Source organism: Mandrillus leucophaeus, unplaced genomic scaffold (genome assembly GCF_000951045.1).
Source record: "Mandrillus leucophaeus isolate KB7577 unplaced genomic scaffold, Mleu.le_1.0 Scaffold99, whole genome shotgun sequence".
NCBI lineage: Eukaryota > Metazoa > Chordata > Mammalia > Primates > Cercopithecidae > Mandrillus > Mandrillus leucophaeus.
In genome coordinates this window covers 389639-406169 of record NW_012110807.1, presented here as the reverse complement: position 1 = coordinate 406169, position 16531 = coordinate 389639, and the positions used below count along the sequence as shown (strand labels likewise).

Genomic DNA, 16531 nt, shown 5'->3' with positions numbered 1-16531 from the left:
GGCTGGTCTCGAACTCCTGACCTCAGGTGATCCACCCGCCTCGGCCTCCCAAAGTGCTGGGATTACAGACATGAGCCACCGCACCCAGCCTTTTAGCTCTTACCTAGAGTGAACATGTTTTGGCAGAGGACTAGGGTGGCTTGTCCTTGACACCTAAGGAAGATGGTGATGGCAGTGGGCAGCCTCCTGGGGATCTCTGGGACCAGGGATGGAAGGATCAGAGAATAGAAAGCCGGCCATGGGGAGGGGACTGGGTGAGTTCTGTGCTGCTCTGGGGAGTGAGAGGCTACTGCCAACGATAGAGATGCAGGAGGGACTCCCTGTGTGGGCCATTCTTCCCTTCATTCATTCGTTCCTGCACCAACACTCAGTGAATGCCTGCCAGGTGTCAGGCACCTTGCTAGGTGCTGGGGTGGCAGAGGTTACCAAAGAGACACCTGGTGCCGACGATGAGGAGCTCTGTCCAGGGTGGGGAGCCACCGCTGAGCAGGTAACTCTGCAAGAGGCTAGCTGTAGGGTCACATTGCAGGAGGCCCCCTCCCCTGTCTTAGGGGGATGTCAGAGGTGTGGATTAGGGCTTAAGGTTGAGTTGGGCTTCTGCGAGGAGGGGGTACCTGGATGGAGTCCTTAAGGTAGGAGGGTAGGGGGAGATGGTGGCATTTCAGGCAGTGGGGAAATTGCCTTTTAAATTCAGGCTGTACTTCCTTCTTATTATTGAAATCATACCCACTCTCAGCGTAGACGCCAGATACTTCCCAGCTCGAACTGTGGAAGGCGGCAGTTCTCCCGCGCCCGCACCCCAGCCTCCCTCTCCGTCTGACTGTCTGAGCCGTTTCTGTTCCCTGATGCATCCTTATCTCCCAGCCCTGTGCCTGCACTGCTGCGTCGGGGTTTTTCTCTTTTTAGGCATTGCCTGTTGACATCCCATGAGGGAAGAGGAGGAATTGGGAACCCCCTTCCCTCTACCACAGCCACCCTTCCTACCCCAGGGTAGCTGAGTCATTGTGATGGAGTCAGGTCCGCTGTTGAGGATGCTTCCAGGGTGGAGCGCAGGGCAGGCAGGTGCCTAAAGCCTGCAGATCCCCCAACTGGATGTCGCAGGCATGTGGGGGAGTGGGGCTAAAGCCCAGGGAAGGGAGAGGCCGCTGGAAGCTGGGGGTTCAGGGAGCAAGCAGAGGGGCTCAGAAGGAGGCCAAGGCAGGCAAGGGAGAGGAGAGCAGGTGGAGGCCCCGGGACAGGCGACTTTCGAGGTGACGAGCATGATCAGAGGCCCAGGAAAGGAGGCGTGATCAGGGGCCCCTGGCTGTGGCCACGGGGGGCTGTGAGTGAGGTGACTTTGCAAGTACAGTGTCTTCTGTGGAGTGGCCCAGAGAAGCTGAATTGGAGTAGGTTGGAGGTTGAGTTGGGAGATGAGGCTGTGGGGCAGTGGATTTACACCTGTCTTGGGAAATTTGGAAGATAGAAACTTGGAGCAATAAGGGGTCCAGGGAGGATTTCGTGAGGATTAGGAGATCTGTAGTCATTGCAAGGGAATGAGGCCGAAGGCACAATGCAAGGATCGGCTTTGGTGGGGTACAGTAAAAGAAATAACTTTCTAACAGTAGAGCGGGCTTTCTTAGAATGTGGCAACATCCCATTGCTGGAGATATTTGAGCAAAAAGAGATGGCTGCCTGTCAGGGGTGTTGCAACGGAGATTCCTGTGCAAGGTGGCAAGTTGACCCGGAAAAGGAACAGCAAATACTTGGGAAGCATGCGGGCATTGTCCTTCCCAGTGCCCCAACAGGCATCACGAATGGAGGGTGGCATGCCCTGTCCCGAGCTCTAGACAGCTTCCAACGATCCATCCACGCTAGTGCATGCAGTACAGCCGTCTGCCCTCCCTGGACCAGGATTCCATTCCTCCCACCCCTTCCATAAAATGGGCCCTGTCTTCCTGGCTGCAGGGAAGGCTTACGAGATCACGTATGTGAGGCTAAAGTTCCACACCAGTCGCCCTGAGAGCTTCGCCATCTACAAGCGCAGCCGCGCCGACGGCCCGTGGGAGCCCTACCAGTTCTACAGTGCCTCCTGTCAGAAGACTTACGGCCGGCCCGAGGGCCAGTACCTGCGCCCTGGCGAGGATGAGCGCGTGGCCTTCTGCACCTCCGAGTTCAGCGACATCTCCCCGCTGAGTGGGGGCAATGTGGCCTTCTCCACCCTGGAGGGCCGGCCCAGCGCCTACAACTTCGAGGAGAGCCCTGGGCTGCAGGTCAGAGAGGAGTGGGGCTTGGGGCGTCGGGACGGAGTTGGGATTGGGTCATGGCAATAGGAGGGTCTGATGTGCCAGGACACACAGGGTGGGGGACCTGCAAAACCCCATGTTTATTTTATTTTATTTTATTTTTCTGAGTCTTGCTCTGTCGCCCAGGCTGGGGTGCAGTGGTGCAATATCTGTTCACTGAAACCTCCGCCTCCTGGGTTCAAGCTATTCTGCCTCACCTTCCCAAGTAACTGAGATTACAGGTGCCTGCCATGACGCCTGGCTGATTCTTTTTTGTATTTTTAGTAGAGACGGGGGTTTCGCCATGTTGGCCAGGCTGGTCTTGAACTCCTGACATTAAGTGATCCACCCGCCTCGGCCTCCCAAAGTGCTGGGATTACAGGCGTAAGCCACTATGCCCGGCTGACCAGCAGCACTTTCTGTGATGATGGAAAGCACCTCTAGCTGCACTGTCCCATGTGGTACCGCCAGCCACCATGAGATGTGGCCAGCGCAGCTGAGGAACTGGATTTTATATTTTATTTAATTTTAATACATTTTAACTTAGATAGCCACATGTGACCTGTGGCTGCCACGTTGGAGAGACCGCTGTGGGGTGGCGGGAAGGCACACACTGTGACCAGTGTGGTGCTTGGCACGTAGGGCGTACCCACCCATGCTCTGGAGATATGCGTGCATGACAGCTCCCCGTCCTTGTCCTCACGGTAGAGAGGACGGCAGGCCTGTGGCCATGTCGGTCCATTCAGGGCCCTCCAGTTCAGCCCACACAGGTCCACCCAGGTGTGTGGACCTGCCGGTATTGGCACCCATCTGTGTCCACGTTACTGTGTGTCCATAGCTGTTCATCTACACATAAGTGTGTTGGGCGGCTCTCCAGTCCACCGGTCCCCAACCCCTGACTGCAGACTGGTACTGGTCCGAGGCCTGTTAGGAACTGAGTCACAGAAGGAGGTGAGCGGCGGGCAGGTGAGCATTCCAGCCTGAGCTCCGCCTTCTGTCAGATCAGCTGCCTGTGGCATCAGATTCTCCCAGGAGCAACTGGGTTGCATGTCCTCATGAGAATCTAATGCCTGATGGTCTGAGATGGAACAGTTTCATCCCAAACCACTGCCTACCCCGTTCGTGGAAAAAATTGTCTTCCACAAAACCTGTTCCTGGTGCCAAAAAGGTTGGAGACTGCTGCTCTAGTCCATTTCCCCGGGTTCGGACCCGAGACGTGTCTGAACCCGGGGAACCTGCCCTCTCCTCCCCTCCAGACTTTCAGAGCATCTCCTTTGCCCATCTGGGATAACGAGGGAACCGGGGTTAGGATCCTGCTTCCAGAGGGGACACTGAGACCCAAAAAGAAGTTGCATCCTGCTAGCAATGTGCAGCACGAGAACACGTGGAGCCGGCTGTGTCGGGGTCCCCAGGACCACCCTTGGGTTTAGTGATTCACTATAAGGACTCACGGAACTCAGAAAAGCTGTGAGGCTCAGAGCTGTAATTTTTTGCAATGAAAGGCTACCGGCTAACATCAGCCAGGGGAGAGGCGCACGGCCAGGTGACAGGAGGGACCAGGCTCTGAGCGCCCAGCTATTCTCCCAATGCAGTGGAGTCACACGCACAGCACATATTTCCCCAGAGCCACATGTGACCGTGTGCACAGAATACTGCCAACCTTGAAGGCCAGAGTTTTATTTTTAATTTTTAATTTTTTATTTTATTTTATTTTATTGAGACAGAGTCTTGCTCTATCGCCCAGGCTGGAGTGCAGTGGCTGGATCTCAGCTCAATGCAAGCTCCGCCTCCCGGGTTTACGCCATTCTCCTGCCTCAGCCTCCCGAGTAGCTGGGACTACAGGCGCCCGCCACCACGCCCGGCTAGTTTTTTGTATTTTTTTTTTCAGTAGAGACGGGGTTTCACCGTGTTAGCCAGGATGGTCTCGATCTCCTGACCTCGTGATCCGCCCGTCTTGGCCTCCCAAAGTGCTGGGATTACAGGCTTCAGACACCGTGCCCAGCCAATTTTTTTTTTTCTTAGACAGAGACCTCGTCTCACTATGCTGCCCAGGTTGGTCTCAAACTCCTGGGCTCAAGCGATCCTCCCACCTCAGCCGCCCAAAGTGCTAGGCTTAAAGGTGTGAGCCACCACACCTGGCCTGAAATCCAGTGTTTTTACTGGAAGTTGGCAGTGTAGACACAGCTGACCGCCTGTGTGGCTGACCTGTCTCCAGCCCCTCCAGAGATGAAGCCGATTTTGTGTGGCCCAAGGCCCCCACCGCAAATCAATTTGTCGGCATAGACTGTGTAGTGTGGCCAAGGGAAGTCACTCTTACCAGGTGGGACATCCAAGGATATGGAGGTGACTCCCTTGGGTCCAGGGCAAAGGGCCAGGCCCCTCTTCAGGCAAGCCAAATCCTTTATCACACAGAACCACATCTGCAGACCTCCAGGCCCTGCTTATCCCACTAAAAATGTACACATGTCACCATGATTTTGTTTACAAATTACAATTTCTTCTCCATGGGCTCCAAAACTCTGTAGGTTAGAAAACGTCAGCTGAGATCAGATGAAGACAGGCAGGGAGGGCCGGCCCCTGCTCCCACCTGCGTCTGTGCAGCCACCACCCCGGGGACATCCTTGGCCATTGGAGGTTTTCTGTCTCGTTGCCTCGTGTGTTCTGGACACTGTCCCTGATGGAGAGATGATCTTTTGAGAAATGCCTCCCCTGCTGCTTCTGGATAGAAACCAAGAGCAAAGGCCGGGCGCGGTGGCTCAAGCCTGTAATCCCAGCACTTTGGGAGGCCGAGACGGGCGGATCACGAGGTCAGGAGATCAAGACCATCCTGGCTAACACGGTGAAACCCCGTCTCTACTAAAAAATACAAAAAACTAGCTGGGCGAGGTGGCGGGCGCCTGTAGTCCCAGCTACTCGGGAGGCTGAGGCAGGAGAATGGCGTAAACCTGGGAGGCGGACCTTGCAGTGAGCTGAGATCCGGCCACTGCACTCCAGCCTGGGCGACAGAGCGAGACTCCGTCTAAAAAAAAAAAAAAAAAAAAAAAAAGAAAGCAAGAGCAGAGCAGGACAAAGAGAGGCAAGTCTACCTTGCTCTTTCCTCCTGATGCTCCCCTGGACGCATTTAGGGGGCAGGTGCCTTCTCAGAGGACACAGAGCTTGAAAGGAAGGATGTGGCTGCTGGGTCTTGGGCCCCTCTGACCCCCATGGAGCGGCCTAGGACTTTGGAGGAGAAGGCCGACCTGGCTGTTGCAGAGTAAGACCGCCAGAGTTGAGTGGCCGCCTGAGCACCCCTTGGACATACAGCCCAAGTTGTCCACCTCCTGCTTCTCCTTAATACCACGACCTGGGTCCTGGGATCCATCCAGAATCAACTCCAGCACCTACTTGTAGCTTAAGCTGGAGTTCCAGTGCCTGGGTTCAGTGGGGCTTGCCCTAAAATGACTTTTTATTTTTTGAGACAGTTTCACTCTGTTGCCCAGGCTAGAGTGCAGTGGCATGATCTTGGCTCCCTGCAACCTGTGCTTCCCAGGTTCAAGCAATTTCTCTTACCTCAGCCTCCCAAGTAGCTGGGACTGCAGGTGTGCGCCACCACACTGGCTAATTTTTGTATTTTTAGTAGAGACGCGGTTTTGCCGTGTTGCCCCGGCTGGTCTTGAACTCCTGGTCTCAAGGGGTCTGCCCACCTCGGCCTCCCAAAGTGCTGAGATTACAAGTATGTGTCATCGTGCCGGGCCCTAAAATGACCTTTAAGGCACCAAGACATGCCCCCTGCAATTGAGGCTAAGGCTTCTCTCTCCCAGTGTGCATCCTATGTCCCAGAGATTTTGACCCCACTCCTTTACTGCCATTGTCCTTGCGGACTGATGGATTGGATCACAGGCCAGGAAGCAGAGGCAGGAGACCTTGGGCAGGTCATTGCTGTCTCTGGGCCCCACTGGCATGATAAGGGCATTGGGGTAGACACAGCTGGGGCAGACCAGCCTAGTGGTTAAAGCTGGGACCCTGGGATCAGGTAGACCAGAATCCCGGCTCTGCCATGCATGGGCCGTGCAACTTGGAACAGAACAGTTACCCTCTCTGAGCCTCAGTCTCCTCATCTCTAAATGGGGTTAATAACAATACCTACTCCAGGGTTACTGTGAGGCCCGAGCGCTAACCACACAATATGCGTCAGTAGCCGCCGCACCTCCTAGCTCTGACATCCAGTTGGTTTGAGTTCTCCAGGTGGCGCTTTTTTCTGGAGAAGGAAGCATCGCAGTGCCTTCAGCTCTGGACTGCCCGGCTTCCGCACCCCAGGCCTTAGCTCCTTGTCCAGCAGCCAGTCCAGCAGCATCAGAACCTGGGCACTTGTTAGAAATGCAAGCTCCCCGGCTCCACCACTGACCTCTGAATCAGAAGCTGCACTTTAACCAGATCCCTGAATGCACGCTGACCTTTGGGAAGTGCATCTTGGGGTGATCTGGGCCTGCGAACTCAAACACAAGCTTAGCTTGGTGCAGAGGCTGCCACTTTAGTGTTTGGGTGCTGGACCCCTCTTCCCGGCCGAGGCATCCTCCGGTAGAGTCCCCGGGTGCCTGGCACTGGCAGTAGCTCCAGTTGCCGAGCTCTGGGGGAGCAGGAGGGGCTGCAGGCCTGAGTCACGCTGGGGCAAAAAGACGACCTGCCAGGAGCTCATTTTCTGTACTGATGGGCCTGATTGCTAAAGCAGGGGCTCCTGGGCGGAATCAAAACGCTGATTAATATTCAGCTGGAGCCGCTGCTGATGGTAACAGCAGGCAAATGAAAATGTCAGTCTTCACGTGGGTTTTCCCCAACTTCCCCTCCACGCTTTTCTGTGGGGAAGCTGCTCATTCAGGAATCAGCAGGTATTTCTCGAGCGCCTGCTAGGTCCAGGCAGAGCCCAGGGCTGGGGAAGCAGCGAGAACAAGGGGCCACAAGTCCCTGCTCTCGTGGAAGAGATGTCAGCTGGGGCAGGTGACCTGTCCACAAGAGCCTGACCCTCAGCATGTGAGAAGCCAAGAAACCCAGGGCCTGCTCCACGCCAGGCCCCACTGAGCAGGGGAGAAGGTTGCGGGGGCACACCGTCCCCCAGCTGTATCCCTGGAATGGGGTGCAGGAGCCCCTGGGAAAAGCCAGGTGACCTGCACAGCGGGGTCTTCAGTGGGCTGCTTCGACCCCTGTCCCCGCCAAACCTCAGCTGCTTCCTGACCATGGGCCCGACCTCACAGCCAGCGCTGACACTGGCTACCCTCCTCCAGACACCTTCGTAGGGGAAGTGCTATTTTTGTTCCATTTTACAGATGGGAAAATGGAGGCTCTAAGACATTGAATGAAGTTGCACTAATTGGTGGCCTAGCACCCAGGTTGGGGTGACCCCCAAAGCACAGCCTCCTTATTTCTGCAGCATTCTCAGAACTGGCCTGAGCTTGGCCTGTCCCTGTGTCCCAGGAGCCCCTGGGGCAGCCAGCTGGACCTGCCAGCAGAGTGATGGGGGTAAATACTAAATACTCGGGAACCTGCTGATGGCGCCTTCTCCCCTCTGCCTCAGGAGTGGGTCACCAGCACCGAACTCCTCATCTCTCTAGACCGGCTCAACACGTTTGGGGATGACATCTTCAAGGACCCCAAGGTGCTCCAGTCCTACTACTATGCCGTGTCCGACTTCTCTGTGGGCGGCAGGTAGGCGGGAGAAGGGAGGTAGGGTTCCAGGACCCAGACCCGAGAGCAGAAGGTGGCTGCAGTGCGGGGGCACAGAAGCCAGGTGTGCCCCAGGGGAGGGGGAGGGAGCACCTGCCGTTCAAGGCCCTGGGGGCCCCCACCCAGCCCACCTCCTGCCGGGTCCCCTGCATCAGCTGATTTGCCATGTGCCAGACACACTGGGTCTTGGTGCCCATTGTCCCCTCAGCCTGGAGGTTCCTCCCTCCCTCCCTTCTTTCCTCCCTCCCTCCCTCCCTTCCTCCCTCCCTCCCTCCCTCTCTTCCTCCCTCCCTCCCTCTCTTCCTCCCTCCCTTCCTCTCTTCCTCCCTCCCTTCTTCCCTCCCTTCCTTCCTTCTCTCGCTCTCTTTCTTTCTGAAGGAGTTTTGCTCTTGTTGCCCAGGCTGGAGGGCAGTAGCGCAGTCTCAGCTCACTGCAATCTCCACCTCCCAGGTTCAAGCAATTCTCCTGCCTCAGCCTCCGGAGTAGCTGGAATTACAGGCGTGCACCACCACGCCCAGCTAATTTTATAGTTTTAGTAGAGACCGGGTTTCTCCATGTTGGTCAGGCTGGTCTTGAATTCCCATCCTCAGGTGATCTGCCTGCCTCGGCCTCCCAAAGGGCTGGGATTACAGGCATGAGCCACAGCCCCTTTCCCCTTTCTAGTATGGGAATGTTACTGGCTCCTCTCTGGCCCCTGGTCCTGGTCCTGGTCTTACACACCCTTAGCACCCGTCAGTGCCCTGGGCAGTTTGTCTCTACTCCAACATCTGTCCCCTCCAGGAAGCAGGGGCTGCCCAGGAGGAAGAGGCCCATCTCTCACCTCAAGTCCCAGGGCCTGTCTTGCACATGGCCACCTGGCAGTGGGTGCCCAGGGAGGGCTGTGGGACAAGGGAGGCACAAACATCTTCCATGTCAATGTTTCTCAGGTTTCTTTGAAAGGAGAGAGGAAAACAGGTGCCTTCCTGCCCCAGTCACATGGGGACGGCAGACACTGATCAGATTGCTCCCCAGTGAACACATCAGCCCGCGCCAGGATGACAAGGAAGGGGAGGAAAGGGAGAGCATGTGCCTGGGCTCAGGGAGGACAGGAGCTGGCGCTGCAGACGGGACCCGGGAGTGGGAAGGCTGGGGTTGAGGACCAGGGGACGGCCAGTGTGGCTGGGTGGAGGGTAGGCAGGCAGACGTGGAGAGGTTGGCAGAGTGTCGAGGCCTGGGCGGGTTTAGCCTCACCCGGCAGTCAAGAGGAAGCTGTGGAACGATTTGGTCAGGGTAGTAACAGTCAGATTTTTAAAACATCCCCAAACCCCTGACAGCCAAGTAGGGCGGATAAGAGGAGAGAGGAAGTCGAATGTCAGGAATCAGGGCGGGAGGTGGCAGCTTGGACCAGAGGGCTGGGGTAGGGGGAGCATGGGTCTGAACGCGATTGAGGACGGAAACAGCTCTGTGTGTGTGAACCATGGGCTGTGGGAGTGGGGAGCGGGGATGACACCGGACTCTGGGCCTCCACAGTTCAGAGGCACTTGGGTGGCATTAGAGAGATGGAGAAGGGGGCAGCATGAGGCTCAAATGCCTGCTTTGGGTGTGTGAGCTCCAGGGAAGGCCAGGGCTCGTCACTGAGAGCCCCTACGGCCATGAGGATCCCCCTGCTCCAACCTGCCCCCTTATGTGAGTCAGCGGGAGGAGCTCCCCAGGGAAGGCGGCCGTGAGCTCCAGTGCCTGCTGTCAGGGAACTTTGGGCCAGAGGACATCCAGGTTCCAGCTGCCAGAGCCAGACGACCCTCAGACCGCAGCTGGCTGCTCATGGCAGGGGACAGGTGGCCCCAACAACCTGTGTTCACAGTGGAACCCCTGGGGTCTCACTCTCCTTTCCCGGATCAGTGGGCGGGTTGCAGCATCCCCTCCAAGGCAGGGGCAGTCCCTTGTCACTTCCCTGGTGATCAGTGTCCCAGGATTGCCTGGTGCCTGCTTCACCCCAAGAAACCCTGAGGTGCTGCCTGCCTAACCTGGGCCCTGAGTGGAAGCCGTGCCACGTGCCCTACCACACACTGTGTCCCCTACCACACACTGTGTCCCCTACCACACACTGTGTCCCCATATCAGCTAAAGCACCTAGAGTCCCAACAGCAGTTGGCGATTGGTCAACACCCGCAGAGGGTAGAGCGTGGAATGTGGCTTAGGGGAGCCACCGAGTGGCCACAGAGGAGTGTCCGGGAGCTCAGGGTCCACGTAGAGTCGGTGAGGACGGGCTTCAGGTCCAGCTCAGCCACTTAGCATCCGTCAGTTCCAAGGCCTGAGCCTGATGCCTCCTGTGTGAAATGGGGACACTAATGTCCCTGCCACCTCCGGTGAGGCTCCAGGGAGAAGCTACTGCCTTGGCCAGGGGCAGAAGCCATGGCCTCTGAACAGTTCGGGACAGGGACAGCGGTCGGGACAGGGACAATCACTCACAGAGTCAGTCTCTGCAAAGCATGCCGCGGGCTCCCAGGGCACCCCTGTTCCTGCCTGATTCCACCCGTCTCTTGACCCTGTGTGTGGAATGGGGACACGGGCCGGGGCTGCTCTCAAAGATGCTGTATTCACCCATTCTTGACTGCTGTAAACACCTGAGATGGCTATTTATTTATTTATTTATTTATTTTTGAGACAGAGTTTCGCTCTTGTTGCCCAGGCTGGAGTGCAGTGGCGCGATCTCGGCTCACTGCAACCTCTGCCTCCCGGGTTCAAGCGATTCTCCTGCCTCAGCCTCCAAAGTAGCTGGGGTTATAGGCATGCGCTGCCACACCTGGCTAATTTTGTATTTTTAGTAGAGACTGGGTTTCTCCATGTTGGTCAGGCTGGTCTCGAACTCCTGACCTCAGGTGATCCGCCTGCCTTGCCCTCCCAAAGTGCTGGGATTACAGGTGTGAGCCACCACGCACAGCTGATGGTAATTTATTAAAAGAGGTTTAATTGGCTCACAGTTCCACAGGCTGTACAGGAGACATGGTGCTGGCATCTGCTTGGCTTCTGGGGAGGCCTCAGGAAACTTACAACTTAAAATCATGGTGGAAAGTGAAGAAGGAGCAGGCCCATCACATGGCCAGAGCAGGAGTAAGAGAGCAGGGGACAGGGTGGGGCGGAGGGGCGGGAGCCACACACTGCTAAACAACCAGGTCTCGTGAGAACTCACTCACTTTACAATGCTGAGTGGGGAGGGTGCTGAACCATTCAGGAGAATTCCAACCTCATGATCCGATCACCTCCCACGCAGGCCCCACCTCCAACACTGGGGATTATAGTTTGACATGAGATTTGGTGGGGACACAGATCCAAACCATATCAGACATAGACTTACAGGGGATTTGGAGGGACTCGGGGGCTGTCCCTGTTTGGGGTACCCTTTTTCCTGCCCTTTGGGACACCGTTAAGGGATAGCTGCTGGAGGCAGTCCCCTCAGCCCCCCACACCTGTGCCGCTGTGACTGCCGGCCCACTCTCCACTCGGGAAACTAAGGTGACTTCTTTCTGGGTCCCTCTCAGCCCCCAGGTGGGGCTCCTGCCAGGTGGAAGCTTTCTGTGGCGGGCACTTGCTAGCTGGTGGCTTTGGGCAGCTTCTCCGTGCCTCACTTTGCCCATCCATTATATGGGGGTGGTAACAGGCTGGTGAAGATGGAATGGGTTTGTTCCAGAGCTCACCAACACAGTCAGTTCTCTGTTACTGCTGCCCCCAGGGCACGTAGTAGGTGTTCAGTGAGGGCCAAGATTGAGGGTGGAGTCTCGCTCACACCTGCAAACAGGGGCTACCTGGTGACTAACCCCTTATCTGCCCTGCCGGCACCTGCGGGTCCCCTTCCTCCTCCCTGTCTTTTCCCAGGTGCAAGTGCAACGGGCATGCCAGCGAGTGTGGCCCCGACGCGGCGGGCCAGTTGGCCTGCCGGTGCCAGCACAACACCACCGGCACGGACTGTGAGCGCTGCCTGCCCTTCTTCCAGGACCGTCCGTGGGCCCGGGGCACCGCTGAGGCCGCCCACGAGTGTCTGCGTGAGTGTCACGGGGCATCAGGGACCTGAGGCTGCTGTTGCAGGTGGGGAAACGAACTCCCCCGAAACCTCACAGTAGTGGCTCCTCCTGGGTACGCCTGGGGGGCAGCTCGGGGTCTCTCTGCTGCTGCACAGATGAGGACGAGCGGAAGGGGAGCCTGGGGAGGGGGTGTGTTTAAGCCTCGGTCTGTCCTCCACTAAGTAGCTCAATCTTGGCTCTCACTGAACACCTACTATGTGCCCTGGGGGCAGCAGTAACAGAGAACTGACTGTGTTGGTGAGCTCTGGAACAAACCCATGCACAGGCGCCTGTGGTGGGAGGGCCGGAAGGTCCCTGACTGACTTCTTTGTGTTAACCGCTCCCACCCCAGCTGTTAATCAGAACCAGGCTACCCCACAAGCAAGGGGGTGCTGACAGCCCACCCAGACTCTTCCACGGGCCCCCAGGCAGCCCTTTGGTGTCCCAGCCCCCATGCGATGTGGCTTTGACCACCTAACCTCAGAGAAGCGCTGGAGAGAGGATGATGCCATCATGTCTTCTCCAGGGACGCAGGCCAAGAGCAGGGACCCCCTGACTTCCCTTCTGGCTACGGCGCCGGCTGCAAGACCCACCCTGTGCCCAGACAGCCTGGTCTCCTCCAGGCTTTCCATGCACAGCCGCTGTTGCTGGGTGCTGGATCCCAGCTGGTGCTGGTGCTGCTGGCAGGAGACACATCTTCATTCACAGGCCCGCCAGGCTCGCTGGGCGGGCAGCTTGGCCTCTGGGCCCCACTGTCCTCTTGGGCCTGGGCCACTGGTGACCATAACCCGGGCTGGGCCGGGGGGGTGGGGGGCTTGTTCTGAGGGTGGGGCGCTGTCTGCAGGAGCTGCCCTTGCTGGCCTACCTCCACCAGGGAGTCCTGGGGCCAAGGAAGCTGTGCTGGCTGGCTTCCACCGTCCCAGCCTGCTGCTGTCTCCGCGGTGGGGACACAGAGGCCAGACTGCTTCTACCATGTCCTCAGCCGTGTGGTCACATCTGTGTCTCTCAGTCAGCAGCCTGGGAGCCAGGGTTTCATGCTTGACCCTTCATCCCCACCCTCACCCGCAGCTGAGACAGCCCCGAGCCCTGAATTCTGGCCCATCCGCATCACTCTAGTCTGTCTAACTTCTGTCCATTGCAGCCGATGCCTTGGGCCTGGGACTGCCTCCTCTCCCTGCACACCTAAAGTTTCCTCTTCCCTGCTCTCCATGCCCCCAACCCTCCCCTTCCTGCAGCTAAGGCTGTTTTCTTTCTTTCTTTTTTTTTTTTTTCTGAGACGGAGTCTTGCTCTGTCGCCCAGGCTGGACTGCAGTGACCGGATCTCAGCTCACTGGAAGCTCCGCCTCCCCATTCTCCTGCCTCAGCCTCCCGAGTAGCTGGGACTACAGGCGCCCACCACCTTGCCCGGCTAGTTTTTTGTATTTTTTAGTAGAGACGGGGTTTCACCATGTTACCCAGGATGGTCTCGATCTCCTGACTTTGTGATCCGCCCATCTCGGCCTCCCAAAGTGCTGGGATTACAGGCTTGAGCCACCACGCCCAGCCATGGTTCTTTTCTTGAAACAAGGCCTCACTCTGTCACCCAGGCTGGAGTGCAGTGGCACAGTCATAGCTCACTGCAGCCTCGAATTCCTGGGTGTGTGTTCCTCCCACCTCAGCCTCCAGAGTAGTTGAGACTACAGGCACATATCACCATGCCAAGCAATGTTTTGTAGAGATCGGCTCTCACTGTTGCCCGGGCTGGTCTTTAACTTCCTGGGCTCAAGCAGTCCTCCTACCTTACCTCCCAAAGTGCTGGGATCACAGGCGTGAGCCATGGCACTGGGCCAGGGCTTTCTAAAGGACAAATTTAATAACATCCATCCCCTGCTTAAACCTTCCCATGGCTCCCCCTTTGCTCCCAGCTAATGTCCACTGACCACGGCAGCCCAGCTTCCCTGGAGCAAGCTCTGCTAGCCTCTGACTTCACAACTGCCTCTGCACTGCAGGCCCCCACTGCACAATGTCCCCGCTTCCCTGCCATCACACGACATGCCGCCTCCAGCCAGCCTCATGGCACACCCGCACCAGGCCATGCTTCTATCTCTGGATGTGGGGTATCCCCTGGGCTTTTGCCCCGTGTCTGTGATGCCCTTCCCGCTTCCTCTTCCTCTGCCTGGCCTATTCCTCACTGCTCAGCCTTCAGATTCAGCGCGGCTGTGACTTCTTTTTTTGTTTTTTTTGAGACGGAGTCTCGCTCTGTCGCCCAGGCTGGAGTGCAGTGGTGCGACCTTGGCTCACTGCAAGCTCCGCCTCCCGGCTTCATGCCATTCTCCTGCCTCAGCCTCCCGAGTAGCTGGGACTACAGGCACTCGCCACTACGCCCGGCTAATTTTGTTTTTTTTTTGGATTTTTAGTAGAGACAGGGTTTCACCATGTTAGCCAGGATGGTCTCAATCTCCTGACCTCATGATCTGCCCGCCTCGGCCTCCCAAAGTGCTGGGATTATAGGCGTGAGCCACCGTGCCCGGCCACGGCTGTGACTTCTTCTGGGAAGCCTTGTCCCACCGCCCCAGCACAGCCGCAGGGGCCCCTTCTTTCGGCTCCCAAAGCCCCCCGCCTCTCCTGTCCCAGCCCTGCACCTGCAGGGGGTTTGCTTGCTTGCTTGCCGTCTGGCCTGTGGGCAGCATGAGGGCGGCAGGTGTACGTGGCTCTGCACCTTTCATGGATGCACCCCTGAGCTCACTCTGGGAGCCGAGACAGAGCCAGTCCCGCACACAGACTTTTAAACATGATTTAATGGGGAAATGAAAGGTGACTTGTGCTTTCTGTACCCCTGAGTGACCTCACACAATAGTGAGATTCACACTGTTGTTATGGCTTGGAGGACCTACAGGAGATTTTGGAGTGAGCCATGCTGCCGCTCCAGAAGGCAGCCAGCCTCTGATCAGTGCCCATCGATCTGTGTGTATATCCTGGTTGCCTGGGAGGGTCCTCTTTCTGCCTGTTGTTTCGGTGTATTTACTAACGGTGTCCCCTTTGCTCTTAAGCGTGTCCTGTTTTGGAAAATCAATTGAGCAGTGTCTAACCTTGATCAAGCTGGGCCTGAACTCCATTCTGGACCATGCTCTTGCCCTTCTCTTTGCACTGCCTGCTCATGTAGCACAGGGAGGCTGACTGGCACAGATGCCCCCTCCTACCACATCACGGGGGACTCACACACCTTTCCCCGCTCCTGCCCACAGCCTGCAACTGCAGTGGCCGCTCCGAGGAATGCACATTCGATCGGGAGCTCTTCCGCAGCACAGGCCACGGCGGGCGCTGTCACCACTGCCGTGACCACACAGCCGGGCCACACTGTGAGCGCTGTCAGGAGAATTTCTATCACTGGGACCCGCGGATGCCATGCCAGCCCTGTGACTGCCATTCGGCAGGTGAGTGGGCTCCACATCCCCAGCCTCCAATCCCCGCCCCTCCTGGCCTTCACTGCCCTGTGCCCTTCCTCTCCCAGGCTCTCTGCACCTCCAGTGCGATGACACAGGCACCTGCGCCTGCAAGCCCACCGTGACTGGCTGGAAGTGTGATCGCTGTCTGCCCGGGTTCCACTCGCTCAGCGAGGGAGGCTGCAGGTGAGGGCGAGGGGCGGCCTAGTATGGACACATTGCACGGAATGACAAGAAGCAGGAGGGACAGGGTGTCAGTAGTGCCTCCCCTCCCCATCCCTTCCTGTCTGCAGCTACCTCACCTTAATCCCGGTGAGGACTGGGGAGGCCAAGAGACAAAAACAGACCATAATGAGACCAGGCTGAGCCCTGTGGCAGCTCAGCGGATCTTGCGGGTGGAGGGCAGGCTTCCTGCAGGAGGTGCTGCATAAGTGCAGGGAGAGGGGAAGGACAGGTGTTTGAGGCGGGGCGGGGGGCACGGGGGACCTCCGGAGGAGCTGTGGATCGGTGGGAAGCAGGAGTGGGTGAGGAGGAGGCTGAGTGGAGGCTGCAGCAGGAACGCCTGGGCAGCCTGCATGGGGATTTGAGTGTGGAGAAGGAGAGTAGGGCAGATTCCAGAGCCCAGTGCAAGGAAGAGCTGACAGGACATGGTGACCAGGGGGTCGAAGAGGAAGAAGGGGTGAAGGCTGACCCTCGGGGTTCTCTGGGCCTCTGGATAGCAGGGTGTGCAGTGTGGGGAGTGGGGTGGGAGAGGCTGAGTGTCATCCGGGTACGCTGAGTCTGGGACCCAGTGGGACAGCTGAGGGCAAAGAGGGGCAGGGGCTCCTGGAGTCCGGACGTTACCCCAACACATTTGCCATCACTTGATTGAGAAAGTATACAGTGGTCAAAAAACAAACAAAACAAGAAAGCTATGATAAATTTAGAAGCACTTTTTTTTTTTTGAGACAGATTCTTGCTTTGTCGACCAGGCTGGAATGCAACAGTGCCATCTTGGCTCACCGCAACCTCTGCCTCCCCGGTTCGAGCAATTCTCTGCCTCAGCCTTCTGAGTAGCTGGGATTACAAGCGTGCACCACCATGCCCAGTATTTCTGTTTTTTTTTTTTTTTTTT

General features: G+C 57.3%; 1 protein-coding gene across 1 annotated transcript in view; it reads left to right on the top strand.

Annotated features, from left to right (window-relative positions):
- The window catches only part of LAMC3 (laminin, gamma 3), a 125767-nt gene that overhangs the window by 31199 nt on the left and 78037 nt on the right, over nt 1-16531 (top strand). Inside the window, exons 3-7 of the mRNA XM_011971197.1 lie at nt 1945-2249; nt 7810-7940; nt 11811-11977; nt 15220-15408; nt 15486-15603. Of these exons, the coding sequence (XP_011826587.1) occupies nt 1945-2249; nt 7810-7940; nt 11811-11977; nt 15220-15408; nt 15486-15603 (910 nt within the window). The remainder of the gene's footprint in view (nt 1-1944; nt 2250-7809; nt 7941-11810; nt 11978-15219; nt 15409-15485; nt 15604-16531) is intronic.